The 19,714-nt window shown below is 40.4% G+C and overlaps 1 protein-coding gene across 1 annotated transcript; it reads left to right on the top strand.

Moving 5' to 3' along the window:
- The first annotated feature begins 1,423 nt into the window (after positions 1 to 1,423).
- On the top strand, positions 1,424 to 18,679 carry fra10ac1 (FRA10A associated CGG repeat 1). Its single transcript, XM_080048911.1, has 14 exons — positions 1,424 to 1,492; positions 2,277 to 2,356; positions 2,575 to 2,667; positions 3,115 to 3,160; positions 3,526 to 3,602; positions 3,778 to 3,861; positions 4,039 to 4,123; positions 6,151 to 6,196; positions 13,832 to 13,945; positions 14,958 to 15,000; positions 15,205 to 15,347; positions 15,530 to 15,580; positions 17,547 to 17,631; positions 18,493 to 18,679. The coding sequence occupies exons 1-14, from the start codon at positions 1,475 to 1,477 to the stop codon at positions 18,533 to 18,535; spliced, it is 1,008 nt and encodes a 335-aa protein (XP_079905037.1). The 5' UTR covers positions 1,424 to 1,474; the 3' UTR covers positions 18,536 to 18,679.
- Positions 18,680 to 19,714: the final 1,035 nt, after the last annotated feature.

The following is a 19,714-nucleotide window of genomic DNA, read 5'->3' as shown; positions in this document are numbered from 1 at the left end:
CCATAAAAAGGAAAAGAATGGAAACAAAACAAAACAATAAAATCCCCTTAAGAGAGAGAAAGAGAGGGGAAGAAAGAGAGTAGGGGGAGAGAGAGAGAAAGAGGAGGCGGGGGGACAGGCCCCAAGGTGCGCTTTTTTTATCAGCTGTGCCAGCTATTATTTATGCGCGCCTGGGAGCCGTGCATGCGTAATGGTAAGCGGCCTATTCATGAGGCTCTGTGCAAATGCACCTGCCTCACTCATTCAGATGCAGTGGCATAATAATGATGTTAGTGAAAAGAAGAGGAGTTTACACAATGTGGTTAAAAAAACATATTATATTGTGGCATAAGAAACCAGCTGGTGAAGTAGGACCTCCAGGAGCTGATTTGCTATGAGGGGAACAGTCTTAAAATGAAAAGCATTTTAAAGAATTGTTTTTTCTTTACGCGCAGATAGGCTAGATAAATAAATGGCGATGCGTTCAAATGCCACGGAATAACATGCACAAGTCGTGGGATAACAGCATACTGGATTTCATAAATGTTTCTACTTTTTCTCAAGACAACAAAGGACGAGAGTCGTTCACGCTCTTTACAGCATTTGTCCCATTTGCTTCCTCTCTGTCTCCAATCCCACATCCAGTCCCTTTGTTGAGTTCGGTGGGTCGCGGAAGAAAGTCTCTGAACACTGGACCTCTGTTCCCAGGATGTGGCGAACTTTTACCCCCTAGCCAACCCTAAAAACCCAAGGACTCAATAATACAGGAACACTCATTCAAATGACATAATACCCTCTTTATTTCCAACCACAGTTCAGTCATACGCCTACATGCATCCTCTTGATAATGTCCCTTAGCGGAAAATGAACGATATGATCCCTGGATGAACCGCAGATTAGTCAGTGTAATTGGGCCATTATTCCAACTTGAAAGTCAATGTCTGATGTTCTACGTTACGGTCCCTTGCTGTACCCCCCCGTCCCCCCGCAGTAGATTAGGCCTTTTCATAGGCTACACCACGTTTTTTGCTGATGGCTTTTTCTCCAAGAGGCTATAGGCTATATTGAAATGTAGGCCCTATATTAAATGGGTTGATGAACGATATTTTGCACAAGCCTAGACATGATACCATGATGGATAAACATGAATAAACACGATTAGGTTGCAAACAATGTGAAAAACTGTCTATCAATCATTTAGCCTATCTAAGCTATCTAAATCAATCAGTTTTGTTATCCCTCCCTAAAAAGGGAATTCATTCATAATGCATATTAGATCATAAAATGGCCTCGACGACGCCTGTATTTATATTCCGTACGAAGGCGTGTTTCTACCTTTCCTAAAAAAGATTTATCAGAATAATTCATGAAATTACCATAGATAGTATGTTACACGACACGTCATCAAACCGCGATGTACTCCCTCGCGTCATCACGTAGCGACGTACTTTTCAGTTTGTAAACATTAGCAATAGCAAGCTACGGGAAGAAGCTAATGGATAGTCTTGTGAAGGTAAACCCTCTATCTTTTGAAGTCGACAATTTGTGTGTTTTCTTTTTTTGATGCAGACAAGTTATGGAAGAATATAAAACGTCTAATGTGTTTGTTATTATCAGCCAATTAGCATTACGAAGCCTAAATATATGTTAGCCATTAGCACACACTACTTTTTTCTTCTGTTACCTGCTAACTGTGCTCTGTTCGCTGGTTACATACGTTTTTAGCAAAAAGGAGAAAAAAGCAACATCGTACTACACTTGAGCTGAAGAACAGCTTCAACACAACACAAAATAGCTGACAACACACGAGTTTCTTAATTGTCCTCAACCGCGCTGGAGATGATGTGTGCGTTAATTTCTTCCCATCTTGCCATTTTGTTAATACTGTTCGTCTGTCTTTGCAAAACATCCATGAACCCTTTGCATTTGGTCAAAATTGCTGTCGCCAAATTCCCTCAACAAGTCAACCATAAAGCCCCACCACCCATGTTACACCGATCCTGAAGTCTCTACACTGGCTCCCAGTGAAGAACTAAATAATTTAGCTCGAAATCTCAGTATTCACTTTCAGAGCGTTGCATGGTCAGATACCTCCCTACATTACGATGTCGATACACATTTTTGATGTTGGTTGGTTTTCTTTAGTGCCAGGAAGACAATTAAGTCTTTAGTCAAATAAATATTGAAATATCTGCATCACATTGACTCGCTTAATGGCATGCAGGAGGAGTCGCAGCTGGGCAAGGCAAAAACTTGTCATTACACTGGTTACTAACGAGTCTGCTGTGTCTCCTCAGGTGCACGGATCGGGCGGCTATGACTCCGACTTCAGTGATGATGATGGGCAGGGAGAGTCCTCAGAGAAAGGTCTTAAAAGGTAAAAAAATAAAATAAAAGACCATAGAATTACATAGGCATGATAATTAATTTGTCAATTGAAACTGATGGGGTTCTCTATTATGTGCTGACCAAATGCTAATAGGGGTTTAACTGTGTAGAGAGTCATGTAGGTCATACAAAAATATGAATAATCATGTGAAATTTGCTGACATTTGCTATTTGAAATGGGTAGTAATGTGAGTGTTACTTTGTCAGGAAACACGAGGAGGAAATCTTACAGAAGCCATTCCAGAAAGGCCGGCACTCGCAGGTGGCTCACCGGAGTCTCCACTCCAATGAACTGGACAGGTGCGATGTAACATATGAGTCATTATGTTTTTACACTTTAGAAATATCTATAATCATGGCGAAAGGCTTCTGCTCACTTCTGTCATGTATTTCAATAGCTCATCTAAGAATAATTGCCGTCATCGGTCAGATGCGTTTGACCTGCTCACACTGGCGATTAATGTCAGTTCCGATGATATAATTCATTCAAAATAAAGTCGTTCAATTAAATGAAAATGGTGTGTGCTATTTGTGAGCGCACAATGATCAACTGATGCAATTCAAATAAGAGAAATCCAATTGAATTTTTTTAGGGTTGAAATCACATCATTACTGCCGATGTAAAATTCATTTTCACATTGTCCTTATGACCACCAGGGGAAGATGTGTGTTTTCAATCATTTATGCTTCCAATAAAACCAATGCTTATCTTTAACATGATAATTCTCATATGTTTGTTTTTTTCAGAGAGGAAGCCAGGAACAGAAGAGCCCACCTGATATCAATGAATGCTGTATCCTTTTTCAATCAACCTTTCTCAGTGAGCAAAAAAAAGAAGAAAATATATATATATATTTTTTTGAAAACACACAATACTAATGGTTTGCCATAGTTTCTGGTGCGCACTCAATACTTTCTGGTGCGCACCAGAAAGTAGTTTTTGTTTGTTTTTGTTGCCCGTGTCACTTTAGGGGCTCCGTAGATTTCCGTATGAAATGATAAAACTACATACTTTGCCTTATTCATCTGTTTGAATGAATGATATTAAAACCCTATTTGGTTTGTCCATCTTGTGTAGTTACCTTCATTCAAAGGCCAGTTCACAGTGTACAAAAGTTGACATTCACAGAGAGACAAACCTTAAGCAGATCCCTCCAGTTTGAGCGACACAAGAAGTTTGTCGGCGACTACATCCTTTATTACGGTGGACAGACGGCCGACTTCAAACGCACTTCGTAAGCAAATGTGTCTCCTAACAGTCTGTGGTCACTCTGGGCTAAAACATAACAGACCCATTTGTTCTGCATTGTTTTCATCCAATGTTATTTTTTGTTACAAATGATACAAGTTGTCATTGTTCTCTTTACCTGTGTTTTTGTGACATCATTTTGTGTCTTCTATTCCCCTCAGAGCCAAGGACAAAAGAGACGTGGACGTGCTGCGTGAGAACCATCGCTTCCTGTGGAGGGACGAGGATGAGGACGACATGACATGGTGATCACCCGTAGTCAGCTCTTCAAAATGGCTGCTACCCCTCTTTAAAATGTTTGTCTCAAAAGGAATCATATGTAATGCTGGGAACTCTGAATCCCTTTGTAGAGATAGTGCCTGGTTAGTTTCAGTTTCAGGTGCATTCTTCTACCTTAATGCCGGCCTCATTTTCTGTTCCAGGGAAAAAGAGCTGGCCAAGAAGTATTACGACAAGCTGTTCAAAGAGTACTGCATAGCTGACCTCAGCAGATACAAGGAAAACAAGGTGGGAAAAACGGACCAAATGATTTGTTTATTGATCATGATCCAGTTTAAACAGAAAAACAGAAGCAAGAGGAGTTCGGTTGATGTCAAACACTGTGAGAGCGTGTACAGTAATGTTATAGGGATATTCAGACACACTGACAATATTGTGACAAAAAAACAAAAATGACCTACAGTATATATTTGATGTTCTTTATTAGGAGGCAGCTGTTAAACACAGTGTTTAATAATGGGGGAAAGAAATACGGATGCAAAATAGAAATGTAATCAATTAAAGGTGGAGTAAGTGATTCTGGAGAATGCTTTTTGTCAAAATCACTTTTTGTCAAAATCAGTGAATGCCTCCTAACGTTCGCTGAGACAAAATCTGGTTTTAATAGACAGCCTAGACTCTGTATACTGGTATTGGTAACCGGCTGGTGTATTAACTCTGGATTTCTTTTTTCAGCGCACACAGAAGGGAAAGGTAGCGAATCATGAGGAGATAATTCACTGATTTTGACAGAAAAGTGATTTTGTCAAGCATTCCCCAGAATCGCTAACTCCACCTTTTTTTTTTATTTAATTTTTTATTAATCCCCCAGGTAAAGTTTTAAAGATATTTTTTTGGTTATTTTTATGCTTTATTGATAGTGTAGAGACAGAGTTGAAATGGGGCAGAGAGGGGAGTGACATGCAGAGAACGACCGCGGGCTGGAATCGAACCCGGGTCCGCTGCTGGCCGAGGCCCATGGGGGGGACGCCTTACCAACTGAGCTAAAGGCGCCCCCACCCAGGTAAAGTTTGGTTGTTGCAGGAGATGAGAAAAAAGGCTTGAGTGAATCATACTTTGTCATAAGATGAAACATAAGTAACCACTCCCAAAGAATGCACAGAAAGGGGGGAAAAAAACTATTAGTAGATACCTCAGTCATCCCAGACACTATGATCCATTTTTCTCTTTTGCACTGTTCCTCGAAAGAATGACATTTAATTGTCCCTGTGGTGCTGCCATGACTAAAGGTTAATATTTCATAACTCAGACACTTACCTCCACCACCACTGATCCACTTAAGCTAAACGTTAGGGCCATGGTGTGGTTTGGCACTGTGCTCCGTCTCTAGTGACCACTGAACCATTCTGCGGCCCAGGTTTTTGAAAAATGACAATATGTAAAACCCAAGGGCAGTTTGCTTATGGATCCATAGCTGCTCCGTTTGGTCTAATTATGCTCTACTCCCCGATATATATTTTGAAATACTATGATAAATTAAAAACCTAGCTCTGGCACCATCAGTGGAGGAGACTCAAAAACTTGCTTTGTTCATCCAGATTTGCTTCACAGATTCTTGCCGTTTGTTAACGATTGCAATTGCAGCGGTGAGTTGCAATCATTTCCTACAGGTTTAGACCATTTTTTTGTTCAGCTGTTTTGGGTAAATGAGGTGTGACAGCAGCAGACAGATTCCTTCACGGACAGAGAGTGTGCTGTGAGAGGTATGAACGACGGCACCATCTGCTCAATGTATTTCTTCTCCAACTCCCGGAGATGAAATACTACTAATGATACTGTAAATAATGATACCCCCAAGCTTCATTTAAAATAAGGTGTGAATGTGTATGGAAAAACCCCCACTCACAAGAAGACATGACAAAAATATGTATGAACAATATTCACATAAATATATGCAACATAGCGGTTTACAACTCCTGAAGAGGTTTAACATTTGGCCTATTTACTTTTCTCAAACTTTACCATATAAGAAAGTTCCCAAAGGGATATTATGACATTTTCCCTTCGGTGATAAATAAACTATTAATCTATTTTTGATGGAGTGGTTTGGAAGCTGCTGCAACAGCATTCTAAACCTGTACACACTGAATTATTTTCACTGAAACATGATGCTAATGCATTCTTACAACTATTCAAAGACAGGACAAAGGTTGGGTTACGTTTTATAAGATTAATATAAGGGGAGAACTGGCTGTTTGATTGCAAATTTTTTTCGCTCATTTACATGGATTTTGCATTGTATTTGTGCCCGACAGTTTGGATTTCGCTGGCGGACCGAGGATGAAGTTGTCTCGAGCAAAGGTAGGGAACAGCCCAACATTACCCTCATCTGAGTTCATACACTTCTGGATGTTAATTTCATTTTTTGTATGTACAACTATATCAAAAAACTATGCATTATTATATGTACATTCTACAGTGATTTTAATTGGAGAAACTCACAAAAAAAATTAATGTTAATAACTAAGTCACCTTTGTTACCTTTACTTTATTAAAGATAATTACAGAGACATGCTGCATGTCCCAAATCCATCCTACACACAAATCTTAATTAGGTTTTAGTGTATAGAGTAGTGTAAACAAACACAAAGAAAATCTCAAGAAAGACATTTTTCTTTCTGTCCGTGAAGTCTGCAGCGACCCTCTATGTATTGCATAATTTCCTGTCAGAAGAAAGCTTAAAGTATGTTCATTTTCTTTTCGTATACTATCTGTTTAAGAAGTGTACTATGACGATTAGTATGCACTAGTATGTGTTAGTATTTGGGACACAGCTACGACCTTCTCCACTAGATGGCGACAGAGATAAAGACTATTTGAAACAGTGGTAGATAAACATATACATACAGTACTTCCTGACACAAGTCTCTTCAAAAATAAGACTATTATGAAAATATATTTGTTTTACTATACTTTGGCTTATTTCCTTGTCAGAATGGCTTACAAATATTTCAAATATTTGACCTTTCATTTGATTATTTGTCTTCTCTACATTTTTGCTTCCAACCTTGTGGGGGCCTATTTGTGCCCATCAGTTGTCAATTGATCCGTTGATTCACACGATTTGGTTCACTCATACCTACTACATGGCTTTCTGTTTATGTTTGGCATTCTCCCTCTGCCCTTGTGATGGCGTCCTACCTTGACAGTTCAGCATCGCTTTAATGATTACTGCCTGGTAATTGTTTAGGATGAATACAACACCGCCCCTTTAATGTGATACTGGCAGGTATTTATAGCTTTACCTGGAATGATGATATCAGCACACTCAGCTAGGGTAAACCTGCCTTGAAATTTCAATGATATGCTTTGAGCAACACACACACACACACACACACACACACACACACACACACACACACACACACACACACACATGCACGCCCACATTATGTATATATAGATATTAAGATTAGCATAACCTCGAAAACACACACACACGCACAGTATGTCTGAGAAACCTGACTAAACCAATATATTGTTCCAGATTAAGACTGTTTAATCCCTCTGACAGTCTCTGACAGTTCACCCCGTCTAGCAGAACTCTACAGGAAGTGAGATTAGGTCAGTGGCACTTCACTTCAACTGTCGCGCCTGTGATTGCTGTACTTTAACCATTCCCCCTTAGGAATACTTTTAAAGCGTACTATTTAGAGCAAGAAGGGACACTAAACAGGCAGAGTGGGGGAAATCAATACTAATCTAAGTCTGCGAGGTGGACCCAACGCCCTCATTCAGTTGTGGGGAAAAAGACTTGAGTAAATTGAAAGTTAAAAGTGTTTGCGTTGCAAGTTTAAGGCGGTGGAGCAATTCATCATGGGCTCAATATGACTGAGGTTTGATCTGTCTGTACACACACTTTAGATTAGTCATCCCCCAAGAAAACCTGTAAATTCCTTGTTCAATTAGTCAAAGATGTGACTTTTGTTTACAGATAAATAAGACAAGCGGGGACATTTTTCCAGGTCACACTTTTCTTGCACCTTACTTCCTCTCTCCCGTACGGAAACCTTTTGAGGAAATGGTCCCCTTATGGTGTCCAGCTATCCGTGTTCTTCAGCTCATGCTGCTATGAGGTAATACTCCTCAACCAATTAGGAGGATTTCAAAGAGCACTGACCTTTTTCATGGCCACAGTGCGCTATAGGATAAATGAACGTGCATGTTATAAAAGGGGTCCTTCTCTCCTCCCTTTTTAAGATTGACATATTTTCACTCCCCTTTTGTCTAGTCCAGAAACATCCACACCCTCCTGAACAATTCACATGAATTATTTCAGTTGTGTATGAAGGAAAGAGAAGGAAATAGAATACCTAAAAGTCTTTGAGCTATAAAGATCGACCTATAAACAGACCATTAAAGGTGCCTGGCGGAGTAAATAAACAAAAAGCTACGTTGAAAAATGTGCTCACCAAAACACACACTATGTATATTCTTGATGTCGAACAAACAGAGGCGCTCAAAGTATTTTCTAGAGAATTCTTACTATTATTACTACTTTATTTTATTCATTAGTTTCTTTTTTCTCTCTATTTTCTTCTTCTATTCAGAGTCTTGTGGCGAGAAGGGAAGGCGGTTTCTATTTACATGTTTTTTAACTACATTTTTATGTTTGTCATAACTTAAAAGAGGGAGCAACAAAAAAAACTGTAGAGAATTGATTTTGCCAATATTTTAATGTCTAAATCCTGTACATTTATCATCGTAGTCCTATCCATATTTGCAAGCTTAAAGTCTTGTCCTTAAAGGTATAGTCAGCTGAATGAGAGATAGCTTGTTTATATTTTAACTGACCACCAAAACAAATACACCACTCCCTTCCTGCTCCTTTAGAGGCTCCGCCCCCAGACCTGCCTTGCATAGCAAGTCGCAAACTAACTGTTCAATGGGATTTATGTTTCTAATGTCACAAACACTGCCTGCAGCTGAATGGTTGGAGAAGTGTTGACGTTCTCGGCATAGACGGATTATGAGACAATGCGCCCCTGGGCACCGACTCTTACCCTATCCAGTCAGGTACACTGACTTTTTAGCACAGATACATACAATTAATGGCAAAAACATATTAAGGAAGTCGGTGTTTCCCACAGGATTTTGGGATACTGTTGGAGGGACCCTGTACCTTGTTGTGGGGTCCGGGGGCATGCCCCCCCGGAAGAAAAATTTACCTTTTTAAAGTAAAATGCATCAATCTGGTGCACTTTGAGAGGAAAATTTAGAGGCTATATCAAATCCTAAAATGCAGAAGGAACATTATTTTTCTTAAATAGGCACTCTTTACTCTGCAACTGTAAAACCAGTAGATTGGTCTGCATACCCATCTTATATGATGGAGGGGCCCATTTCAACAGATAAAGGGTGGATAGCTACTTTGTATGAACAATTTAGAATTCACACTTATTATTCACTACTTAAGCTTATTTCTGTATGTGTGAGGGGGCCTTCTGTGCCCCTCATGAAGCCCCTTAGACAGAGCTACTAATGCTGTTGTTTTTAACTTGCTTTTGTATTTCTCCCCTAATAGTTGAGGGGCCCATGATGATTTGTATCTATTTACATTTTAATGAGTATCCTTATATGACATGAGTGACTGAGCTCTTTGACTATGCGACATGAAACTTTACTATCAGTATCTCTGGCTTAGGGCCCCCCTGAGCCCTTGGGCCCCTGCGTGTGCCCGGTGTGCCCGTGCAGTAATCCACCCCTGGTTCTGGGTTAGACTCCCATAATGTACCAGCCTTTTTTTCAGCGTTCAAACAGTACGGACAGTTAGCAGACATTGAGTGAGTAGTCGATATTCGCTGATTATGACAAAAGTTATTTGGACAAGGAATGCTGGTTTCACCTTTAACTTTCTCTGGCACTTTGCTATGCCAGCCACTAATTGTTGGTAAATTGCATTTAGAAAATTGTTGGCATAAATTTGCTTACTCGTGTGTGCCTGTATTATACAAACAAACCGTTTACCCAACTCGCAAAGAAAAATTCTCCACAGCCCCCCTAGTGGTAAAAAGCTCCACTGTATGCACCTCATGAAACCAAAGTCTATGCGGTTTCTTGCTTGTGTGTGAACTGCTCACATTACGCAAGTCTGGGATGGAAGTATGTCGCCAAATATTTAAATAAAAAATATTTCTATATGCGAGGCCTGTTTTTGTAATAATACTATTAAATGGGCCTTGGGACTCTTTTACTGTGGAGCACATCGACATGCTGGGTGCAAGGCATGCATATGTGCTTCGTTCCAAGTCCATGTTTTTCTGTGGGTTTTAGATCCTGGTATAAATTGAGCTTAAGTGTAGCTGTCAGGAAGAGGTTGGAGGCCAAAGGTAGCGAAGGCCACGCTTATTTTTGGTGGGCCTCCTGTCAAAGCCAATGGAGCGGTATTGACTTATGTTACTTTTCTCTCCTTAAAAAAACAAGATCTAACATGCTTACTACCACACTCTTTTGCTTAAAGTGCAGGCATCAGATCTGACCTATCCTCTGCCAACATTGTTCAACCAACACTGTGAGCTAGAGTGTGAGGCCACTTTAAGACAGCTCTTGGACATTATAATTTATGAGTTACTGACTTACTGACCTTTATATATATTTTACTTTCATTTCAGTTTGCAAATGATTTCAACTTGCTCCATCCTCAGACTTACTTGTCGGGGTTCATACAGAATTTATTCAGCTAGCAACTTTTTCTAATATTGTCACATCCTATTACATCCTGGGTCTTTCTCCTAATTTGAAGTTTGAGCTAAAATCAAAGTGATTTGTCTTCTTTTAAAGGTGAGATCCTCTCAGTTGCTTTAGACAGTTGCTGCAGCCTGGCTTTGGTTCTAGTGTAGACAAGTTTTGTACTTTTTATAAGGGCATCCCTCTGGCCTCTCTTTTGCCAGACAAAATATATCTGCCTCGAGGAAGTCATTTCCAAGTGCTAGAATGGCTCAATATACAGTAGCCTGCAGCACACAATGCTTTTCAGAGCTGCCCAGTCTTACAATAGAGAATGCCAGTGTCCCTGTTTTTATTGTTTTGACATGTTCATCAGTGAGATATAGGGTGTTAAGTTAAGGCTGTTTCACATTTAAATTAGGGAATGGTAGTATTCCTCAGTAGTTTACATAGGGAATAAGTCTTTTAACATTGACAGTGAAAAAAAAAGATCTGTGTTTTGGATGCAGGTTATGTTCCCAATATTTGAAAAAAAATCTGCCTGCGGGCAGTGTGTATGTGGATCGTTCAGGGCTTTCCACAGCCTGAAAATGTATTAAAGATTGACCACCCCGAGGCAGAGGAGGTGGGAGGAGAGGGGTTAGGGCGTGGTGAGTTTCTAGAGTTGGCAGGAAAACAGCTGTGAATTCACTAGTTCAATTACTACTGCACAGTAATGCAGCAAGTCGGATAGACTTTTCAATCAGGTATAGGATACAAAATTTAAAAAAACTGATTGTTTGGGTCGGGGGAACATCTATCCGTTTGGGCCACCTAGATCAAGTATGGCTAACATGGATCGCTCTTGGCATAAACTACTCTATATGTACCTTTTGAATAGGTGCACATACGTAAGTTACTCCAAAGACTGCAGTTGAAGTTAAGGAATATTGTGTTGGGCAGGTTTTTGAAATTTGTTAAGTTGTGCAATTGATGCTCTACTCCAAAGCTGTGACGATAAAGAAATGGGTTGATATTTAGTGAAGTACGTTTATTCACTTTCTCTCCTGAGATTTGGATGAGAAGTGGAGAGCCTGAATATGAATCTTCAGCCTTAGCTTGGATAAGCTCTTTCGAAAGATAACTAAATCAACCTACCAGCACCTCTGAAAGTCTAAAGTGTAAAATCATACATTTGTAATAGTGACTTTTCTCTGCAGGTTGCCTAGATACCTCATGCTGTTAACAGGAATTCACAAAGTGGCCTTGCCCAGCCAAAAATGTGTCCTGCACCTAAGCTGCTAGGCAGATCTTGTTAGCTTTTGACAGAGCCAGGCCAGCTGTAGCCCTCTGTGCCTGATCCTTATGCTATGCTAAGCTAACTGGCTCCTATTTTGCCAACTTGAGAGTGTAATCATGCAGCCATCTGTGCTGTGTGGTGTATTACTCTTGATCACAGGCCATTGACCAGTGGCATTAGTACCCATTGACGTAGCAGGATAGGAGTTTCCCTCTCTTAACACGTTTTACTCAGCCAACCTGGTACTAGCTCTAAACATACAACATGTTTGGCTCACCCTAATGCGCAACGATACCCACCACTTGTCAGCAAAACCCGGTGGAGATCCCTTTTCTTTTTCTCTCTCCTTCTAGGACTTTTCATTAGACACTCTCACAAGAGCTTTTGTCCAAAACAGGAATGATCCATCTGTGAGTTGTGCTTAATATAGATTTGAGACTAGGAAAAAATATCAGAAATATTTAAAGAATAATTTCATGACCTTGATTCATGTTTTCGTTTTTGAAATACGTTTCAAACAAAGTTGCCCAAAACAGATTTCTGGTGACTCCTCTTTGCTAGGGTTGTGTTTTCAGTAGCTGGAAGGTCAGACACTTTCACACTCTCCATGTTGAAACCTTTAATTATGTCAAATTACTTTATATTTGATTCAGTACCATTTTGTGTAAGCAAAGAGTTACTTACTTAGCGATTATAATTGACGAAAATGTACACCTGTCTGTGAAGACAGGTGTACATTTTCTTAGTCTCCTGGCATCGGTCACAGTTCACGGCCTCACGTTGGCACAGGGTTGAGAAAAATGGACCTGTCCCAAGTCCAACCCAATTAGTGTTGAAACTCACCAGTCTTTAAGAATTTACATCGATACACTAGCATTCTTTTTATTCAGTGCTTATCAACAAGATCTAAAATGTTAACTTGCTAGAATAAGATAGAGAACATAATAAACATGAGACAGAGTTGCAAGCATTTTTATAGTCTTGCTTGCATTTGGATCTGCAAGGTTACAGTCCAAAAAGAGTGTTATTTTTTTTGACAAAGTGGTCAAGAAGGCGGGTTCAGTGCTGGGCAGGAGACTGGATTCACTGAAGGTGGTGGTGGAGAGGCGCACATGGAGGAAGCTGCAGGTCATCATGGACAATGACTTATTCTCCAACACACCTTTGTTTAGCTGACGTCATAGATCCCTACTGTAATACAGCACGTGAGGGGAAAGACTACCCTCTGGCCCTAAACTCTAACGTCTGCCATGAGCTTGCTCCGAAAGCTTTCGGCACGAGCCCCCGATCTGGAGGCAGTTGAGGACAGGCATCACTCTCCTCTCCCGGACTAAGGAGCATTTTCTTACCACCGTGCCAAGAAGAAAGTGCTCTGACGCACTCGTTTCCTCTGCTGCAATCTGGAGGATCCCCTCCACCCCCCTCCCCTGACTAGATCAATGCCACCTTAAGCTCCTCTGGGGATAATAGACAGGCTGTGTAGCAGCTGGGGGCAGGCCTGAGGGGATGAGGGGGAGTAAAGAAAGGCAGATGAGAAGGAGGAGGAGGGGGAATGGGTGTAGAGGTTGGTGATGGGAGAGCAGTGGGGGTTTGAGGGTTTCCTGACAGTATGTGAAGCATATGGAGATGTATACTCTGCTTTTCTTAATCCTTAAATAAAACATTTGCCTTCTACTTCCTAAATAAAAAAACTATTTTGTACATGCATGAATTCTGTTGTATTTAGATTTTTTCTTAATTTTTTTCTGTATCGTACATAATATTTCCTCAACGGAATATTCACAGTCGGGGTCCTGTGGCTTGTTTGAGCTCTAGCTCTTGATTTCAATTGATAATCAACAATCTGTTGACTGTGTATCTGTGTACAATGCAAATTGCTGTGGAAAGGGGATAGACGGCTAAAATATTTTTAACTTGAATGTTAATAGAATATTCTTTATAATATGCTACTATGTTTTTGGTTATATAACATGTGCTCTTTCGTCCCCCAGGTCAATTCCTTTGTGGAAACAAACGGTGCGTGAAGGAGGAAGGACTGAAAAGCTGGGAGGTGAATTTTGCCTATGTGGAACACGGCGAGAAGAGAAACGCATTGGTCAAACTAAGTAAATACAGTCTTTTCTCTGACAATTTTTGGAAGTGTGTGTGTGTGTCTGTGTGTGTGTGTGTGTGTGTGTGTGTGTGTGTGTGTGTGTGTGTGTGTGTGTGTGCCCGCGCGCTCATGTCAGTGGCTTTTGCCTGTCGGGGGTTCTTGCTAAGACCCAGCTCATAATAATCCTCCTTCAGGTATCATACTGCAGAAAATCCTGTTAGAATAATTACCGTAATTGGTGGACCCACCAGCCATAGTGAGCTCAGTCAAGCAAGAAATGACAGGCTCTTTTAACAAGCAAGTGCAACAGGTCACATCCACACATGTTGTTTCAGTTCATCCTCTAAAAATGTTTTCCAATTTGTAGCAATTCTATTTTCATTTTTTTGACTGTCCCAAATGTTTTGACAGTAATGAAACATGGTCTGGTGACCCTTGGAGCGTGAACTTCATGAGGCACATTTCAAAAATTGATAGGGAAGATGTTGCAATGAATAAATTAATATGAATTAATTAATAATTTTGAAACACCTTAGCATTTAATTTTCGCAAAGTTTGGAATCTTAGTGTGTTATTAGTAACAGTGACAAATCAAATGTCTTACAGAGTAAAATAGGGGTTCCACAGGGTTCTGTACTTGGTCTTCTTCATTTTAGTTTATGTACTATATGTAATGTAGAACATTTACCAGAATAAGATTATGGAGGTGATTAAATCCAGAATAAATCAGACAATGCTTTACATACTGTATATATCTGTACCATTATCTACGTTAACACCCATTTCTGGTAGCATTCGGTAGCCCCCATGAAAGTAAAATTCATGTAATGCCTACAATAACATCAAGGATGTGTCAAGTAATTCTGTCAAAGGGAAAGTTAAAGTCAAATCAGCTTTGACTTAAAGCTTCACATGATTTCTTCCCCCAAACTTCAACTTTATTATGCTTTACCCTATGAAGCAATGGAAACATTTCTGCTGCTATTATCATATTTGAGTTGTTAATGCAGTTATTTCTCTTCTAGGACTATGCCCTGAATGCTCTTTCAAGCTCAACTACCACCACAAGTAAGCTTCCATATTTTGATCGATTTCTATTTCTTTATTTGTGTGGAGAGTGTGAGCTACTCCAGAAGTAGGCCAGGTCACCACTGACAGTCGTCTTGTGTTTTTTTTTGCCCCAAAGGATTTCAAGTTATCTTCAAAACAGTGCTAAAATTGACTGCTCTATGTTGTGAATACAGCTTGTTCAAAGTGCGATTCTTTGTGTAGGAGGAAGGAGGTGAAAGCAAAGACAAAGACGAAAAGGTTATCAGAGGAAAACCAAGAGCCATCACAGAAAACCAAGAAGAGGAAGCGCTCATCTTCAAGCTCCAAGAAGCACAAACGCAAAGTCAAACGCAAGAGGCACAGAGGTAAGACTCCTTTCCTCCCCTGGCCAAATAAACTGTCCCATCAATTATCATGGTAATCTTATTACATGGGAACAGACTGTGGTAGCATCCTTGTTAATGGCTTGTTCTTGGAAATGATGTAATTCCCATTTCAACAGCCATTTGCATTAAATAAATCACTTACTCTTAAACTTTCTCTACAGATCGCTCCACCTCTTCCAGCAGCTCAGACGAGTCGCAGGACTCGGACAAAGGTAACATTCATAACGTACTTACACATACACACAGAAGTACCTCCCCCATTATAAAAACACACACACTTTGGACATTTTATGAGCTACTCCCCCCAGGCTTCTTTAGGCCGTGAAACTCCTTCAAACTTCCCGAGTAAAAACAACCCGACAGTCCTCTCTGGAAACCCATTCATTAGCCCTGTTGTTAATAGTGATAGACTGACAGCAGGTCTGCTTTTCCTCAACTGTTTCTTCTCCCCATTCCACTGGAACTTTAATAGCTGTTTTCTCTTGTCTTTTTCCCCTTAACTGTCAACGACATGAGATTGAGTATGTCTTTGCCCCAGAGTCCCTGTTGGGATGGTCAAAGTGAAGACAAACTCTTTCTGTCCCGAGGTTATGTCATTAGGTTCAACATGTACAATCCATACACAAACCCCTAACACTTTCTTCCTCTGTTGAAGGCTGAAGTTGAATTAAATGTGGAAATATTAGGACATCATGTCATTGGTGAGATGTGCATTCAGGGAGGGTTAGGGACTTTAAGGTTATAGAAGCACTTTGTTTCCTTCAAAAAGAGGAACTTTATATTAAGGCTGCACCTACAGGGGTAACCCGTTATTCTTCTTTTGCGGAATGTGATGTGGTTTTGCCCTACCTGGATTAAATATTTAGAGGGCATAAATAGGTTGCCGTGCCCCTATTTGAACCCTTATATAGCGCTACATGTTTAGGTAGTAGGACCCGCCTCAGTATATTCCCTAAGAAAATTTCAGTTGTCACACGCAAATGGACCCACAGTGCTCCATGTTGGGTTTTTTTAGCTCATGGGAGTCTGTGGCCCAATATCTATTTCCAGCTCTACCTGGTTGATACATTAAAGATGAGGATGTATTAGGCCCTTAATAAATTGACTGTTCTCTCTTTCACTGAAACATCAAAAGGTCTATTCCATAGTGTAACTGAATGAATTCACCACTGCCAAAGCTGTCATTGGCATTTGCTTATGTTTCCTGAATTGACAAATTACACTGTCACTGTTCCTGAAACATTCAATTTGCCCTCTTGGACTCTCCACCAAAACTTGTGTCTGAATCCATTTGTAGAGAGAAATGCCTCGTTTCCATCGAGTAGAGCGGGTCGGATCGGAGCGGCTCAGAGCGGGACAGCTCGCTTTTAAGAATCTCGGTGGTGTTTCCACCGCCGACCCTACCCTTACTGGTAGGGCGGGGTTCAGGCTGGACTGTGATAGCTGCCGCCAGAATATGGGTCAAACTATCGGGCTGTGGAACAACTGTGGTCTAGCCAGCGGTCTCTCGTTTTTGCTTGCCCAAACCAGCCGCTTCTTTATTTATTCCCCCCGTGTTGTTGTGAACGTAAACGGACAGAGACGGCTCGGTGCAACTGATAGAGACAGTGAGCGAACAGCGCTGGCTGCGGCAGCTACGTGACATCGTAGCAGTGTAACCAACTGATTAATTTAATGACGAGGAAAAACACCACACAATAAACAGTGCTGCGCTTAAATTTTTCGCCAAAACACAAGACTCTCTTCACGGCGGAAATGATTCTTTCGACCAATAAACGGACGGCATGTGTAGCTCTGCCTTTTTGGCACCCTTTCAGGCGGCTGGTACCCCAACGGAGGAGTACCGAAATTAGGAGCGGCTCAGTGCGGTTAGGTGCGCTTAAACCGTACCCTACCCAACTTTTGGCAAATGAAAAGCCAAACTACCCGGACCGAACCGCTCCGATCCGACCCGCTCTACTCGGTGGAAAGGAGGCAAAATAGACCAAGTGGTTGCAGAAGTATGCCTAATTTTGATCTACAACTCCTGTTTGAATACAAGCTTTAGTTTGCTAGTTCACATCAACCGAATGGCCGACAACAAACTATGTATTAAAAAAATAATAATAATCCTGCCGCGAACAAAAGTTATTGGGGGATCAAAGCGTGATTGACAGCTCTCTGAAACTCTTCTACTAGACTCTGAAGCTGGAGAGGAGCCAGAAAGCCAATCAGACGCCGACCACTGGCGAGGACCCGCCCCTGCGGTGGAAGAAAAGTCAAGGTAGGGTTAAAGGCTAATATGCATGTTAAATCACACTGAGTAAGCTGCCGTAAACCCACCAGAGACAGTCTCTTCCACTTAGTCTACATAGGTTATGTATCTCAATATAGCAAAGACCATAGACCAATTAGATGCCTTACACAAAGCTGCAGTGGGTAGACCACTTAGATACCCTACACAAAGCTTATCTCAAAGGTCACAAATGGTACTAAACCTTTAAATCGTCGCTGTCAGGCTTCTCCCGACATTTGGATTTCTGCTGTCAGAATGACATAGTATTACTTAAAAACGCAATAGTAAAAGGTAGCATGTACTATAAGAGAAAAACTCTCACCTCAAGACAAAACCCTTTCGATAATTCAACGGTCATCTTCTGACCTCTTTGAACTGGCTACACATTACTATAGCACAGTATTAGCTAGGTCATAAAAGTTATGTTTTTATCATTTATTTATGTATGTATTTATTTATATTATAATTATTTCCAAGATGAATACCATGTTTTGTTCAATGTGAAGAACGTAATCATCATAGGGAACATGAAGAAATCTTCATATTATACACATTCAGATAGGTAATAAGAGTTGGTAGATTAGCTGCCTTTCTGATATATGTTTTTCTTTATTTAAATTGCCTGTAGTTTGGATTTTTTTTTGTTTGTTTGTTTGTAATCCCATCCACAGCACTTCATATTGTCTAGAGCTTGAATAAAATCGAAATTAAGTAAATAAAGCATAGCGCCTGCCAACACAGCCAGAGTTCATCGGGGGCCACCAGCACAAATAATCTAGTAGCAAGTGCCAGAGCTGTGCATGACAGGGACTAACATTTTCTGTGGTTCTGTTTGTGTCATCTGTCTAGGGAGGAGGAGTTTGATGATTACTTTGAAGACATGTTTCTTTGACTGTGCCGGTATTAAGGACGAATCCTGCTGTGACTGCTCTTCCCTTTGCGTGCCGCTGACATTAAGCGTGTCCTATTTTAAGTCCTGTTTGCATGTAGGTTACTTTGACTGTACGCTTCATTACTGCGGCAGAAATAAACATGATGTTTATTTAACCTTTGATTTTATGTGTCTGTGCCCATCCACGCTTCAAACCTACCACTTTCACGTTGGAAAATAATTGTGGCTAAGGTACGGCCTCACAAGCATGCCTGAAGACTTTTGTTTTGATATATTTGAATGAGTTAAAATTTCAGTTATCAAATCAATTAAATCTGCTCTTAAGATTTGTCTTATTAAAAAAAAAAGTACCTGTGAGAGTGAAATGCAATGACATAATAAGCAAAATCAGTTGTAGTACAAAATACCTAAGCAGTTCTCTTTTACAAACAGACAACAAGGATTAGCTTGCATAAAGGGCCAAGGCCGAATGAATCGCTGCCTCAACTTTAACCCGCAGAGTAGGTAAATGCGTGAGTGTTCTGAGGGATTAAAGACCAAGGCTTAAATAAAGGCTATTACTTTACCTCTTACTTTGCTGTTTTAACTTTGCTCTCTGTGTCCTCGAAGTCAGCCGTGATTCATGGCCATGCGAGGCAACAGGTGGTCAGGTACAGTGGAAAGTGGAACATTGAGTAGGGATTTTTGAGTGGCGGCGGAACAAGCTTTGTCTGGCCTGGCTGTACTTGTGTGTGCCTGGATGAGTTTACGGTTGATCAATTTTGTTGATTGACATGTTTTACTTGATGATGAACAATTCTTGAAAAATCCTTCAGAATCTGTCAATATTTATATCCACTCAGAGAAAAGACATTTGTTGACCAACTTCAATGGGCAATAAAAAAAGTAGATATTAATTATAATAATTAAATAACATATGAGAGATACACAGCTGCTTTGAACTTCATTTTTGGGTTACCACTTGAAATTTATATATTTTTTTAAGTTGGTCCAACAATCTTTTTTCAGTGTGTTTAAATAATTGTAAGTAGGGCACGGAGAGAACCTCACCTTTCAGCAGATGAAGGTGAAAACATCAATCAAACTCTACACACACACACACACACACACACACACACAAACACAAACCGTCAAGCTCAAAAGTCCAAGTGAAGCAAAAAAGAAGGAAAACACATTTTT

Source organism: Ammodytes marinus, assembly GCF_949987685.1.
Source record: "Ammodytes marinus genome assembly, chromosome: 20".
Classification (NCBI taxonomy): Eukaryota; Metazoa; Chordata; class Actinopteri; order Uranoscopiformes; family Ammodytidae; genus Ammodytes; species Ammodytes marinus.
The sequence above is the reverse complement of the archived record's forward strand: the minus strand, read 5'-3'. Positions and strand labels throughout refer to the sequence as shown.

Bases quoted from the DNA above. Each gene is read 5' to 3' on its own strand.
- fra10ac1 (XM_080048911.1), top strand. The intron at 3,862-4,038 runs GTGATCACCCGT...TTTCTGTTCCAG, and splicing joins GATGAGGACGACATGACATG to GGAAAAAGAGCTGGCCAAGA. The intron at 17,632-18,492 runs GTAGGGTTAAAG...TCATCTGTCTAG, and splicing joins GCGGTGGAAGAAAAGTCAAG to GGAGGAGGAGTTTGATGATT.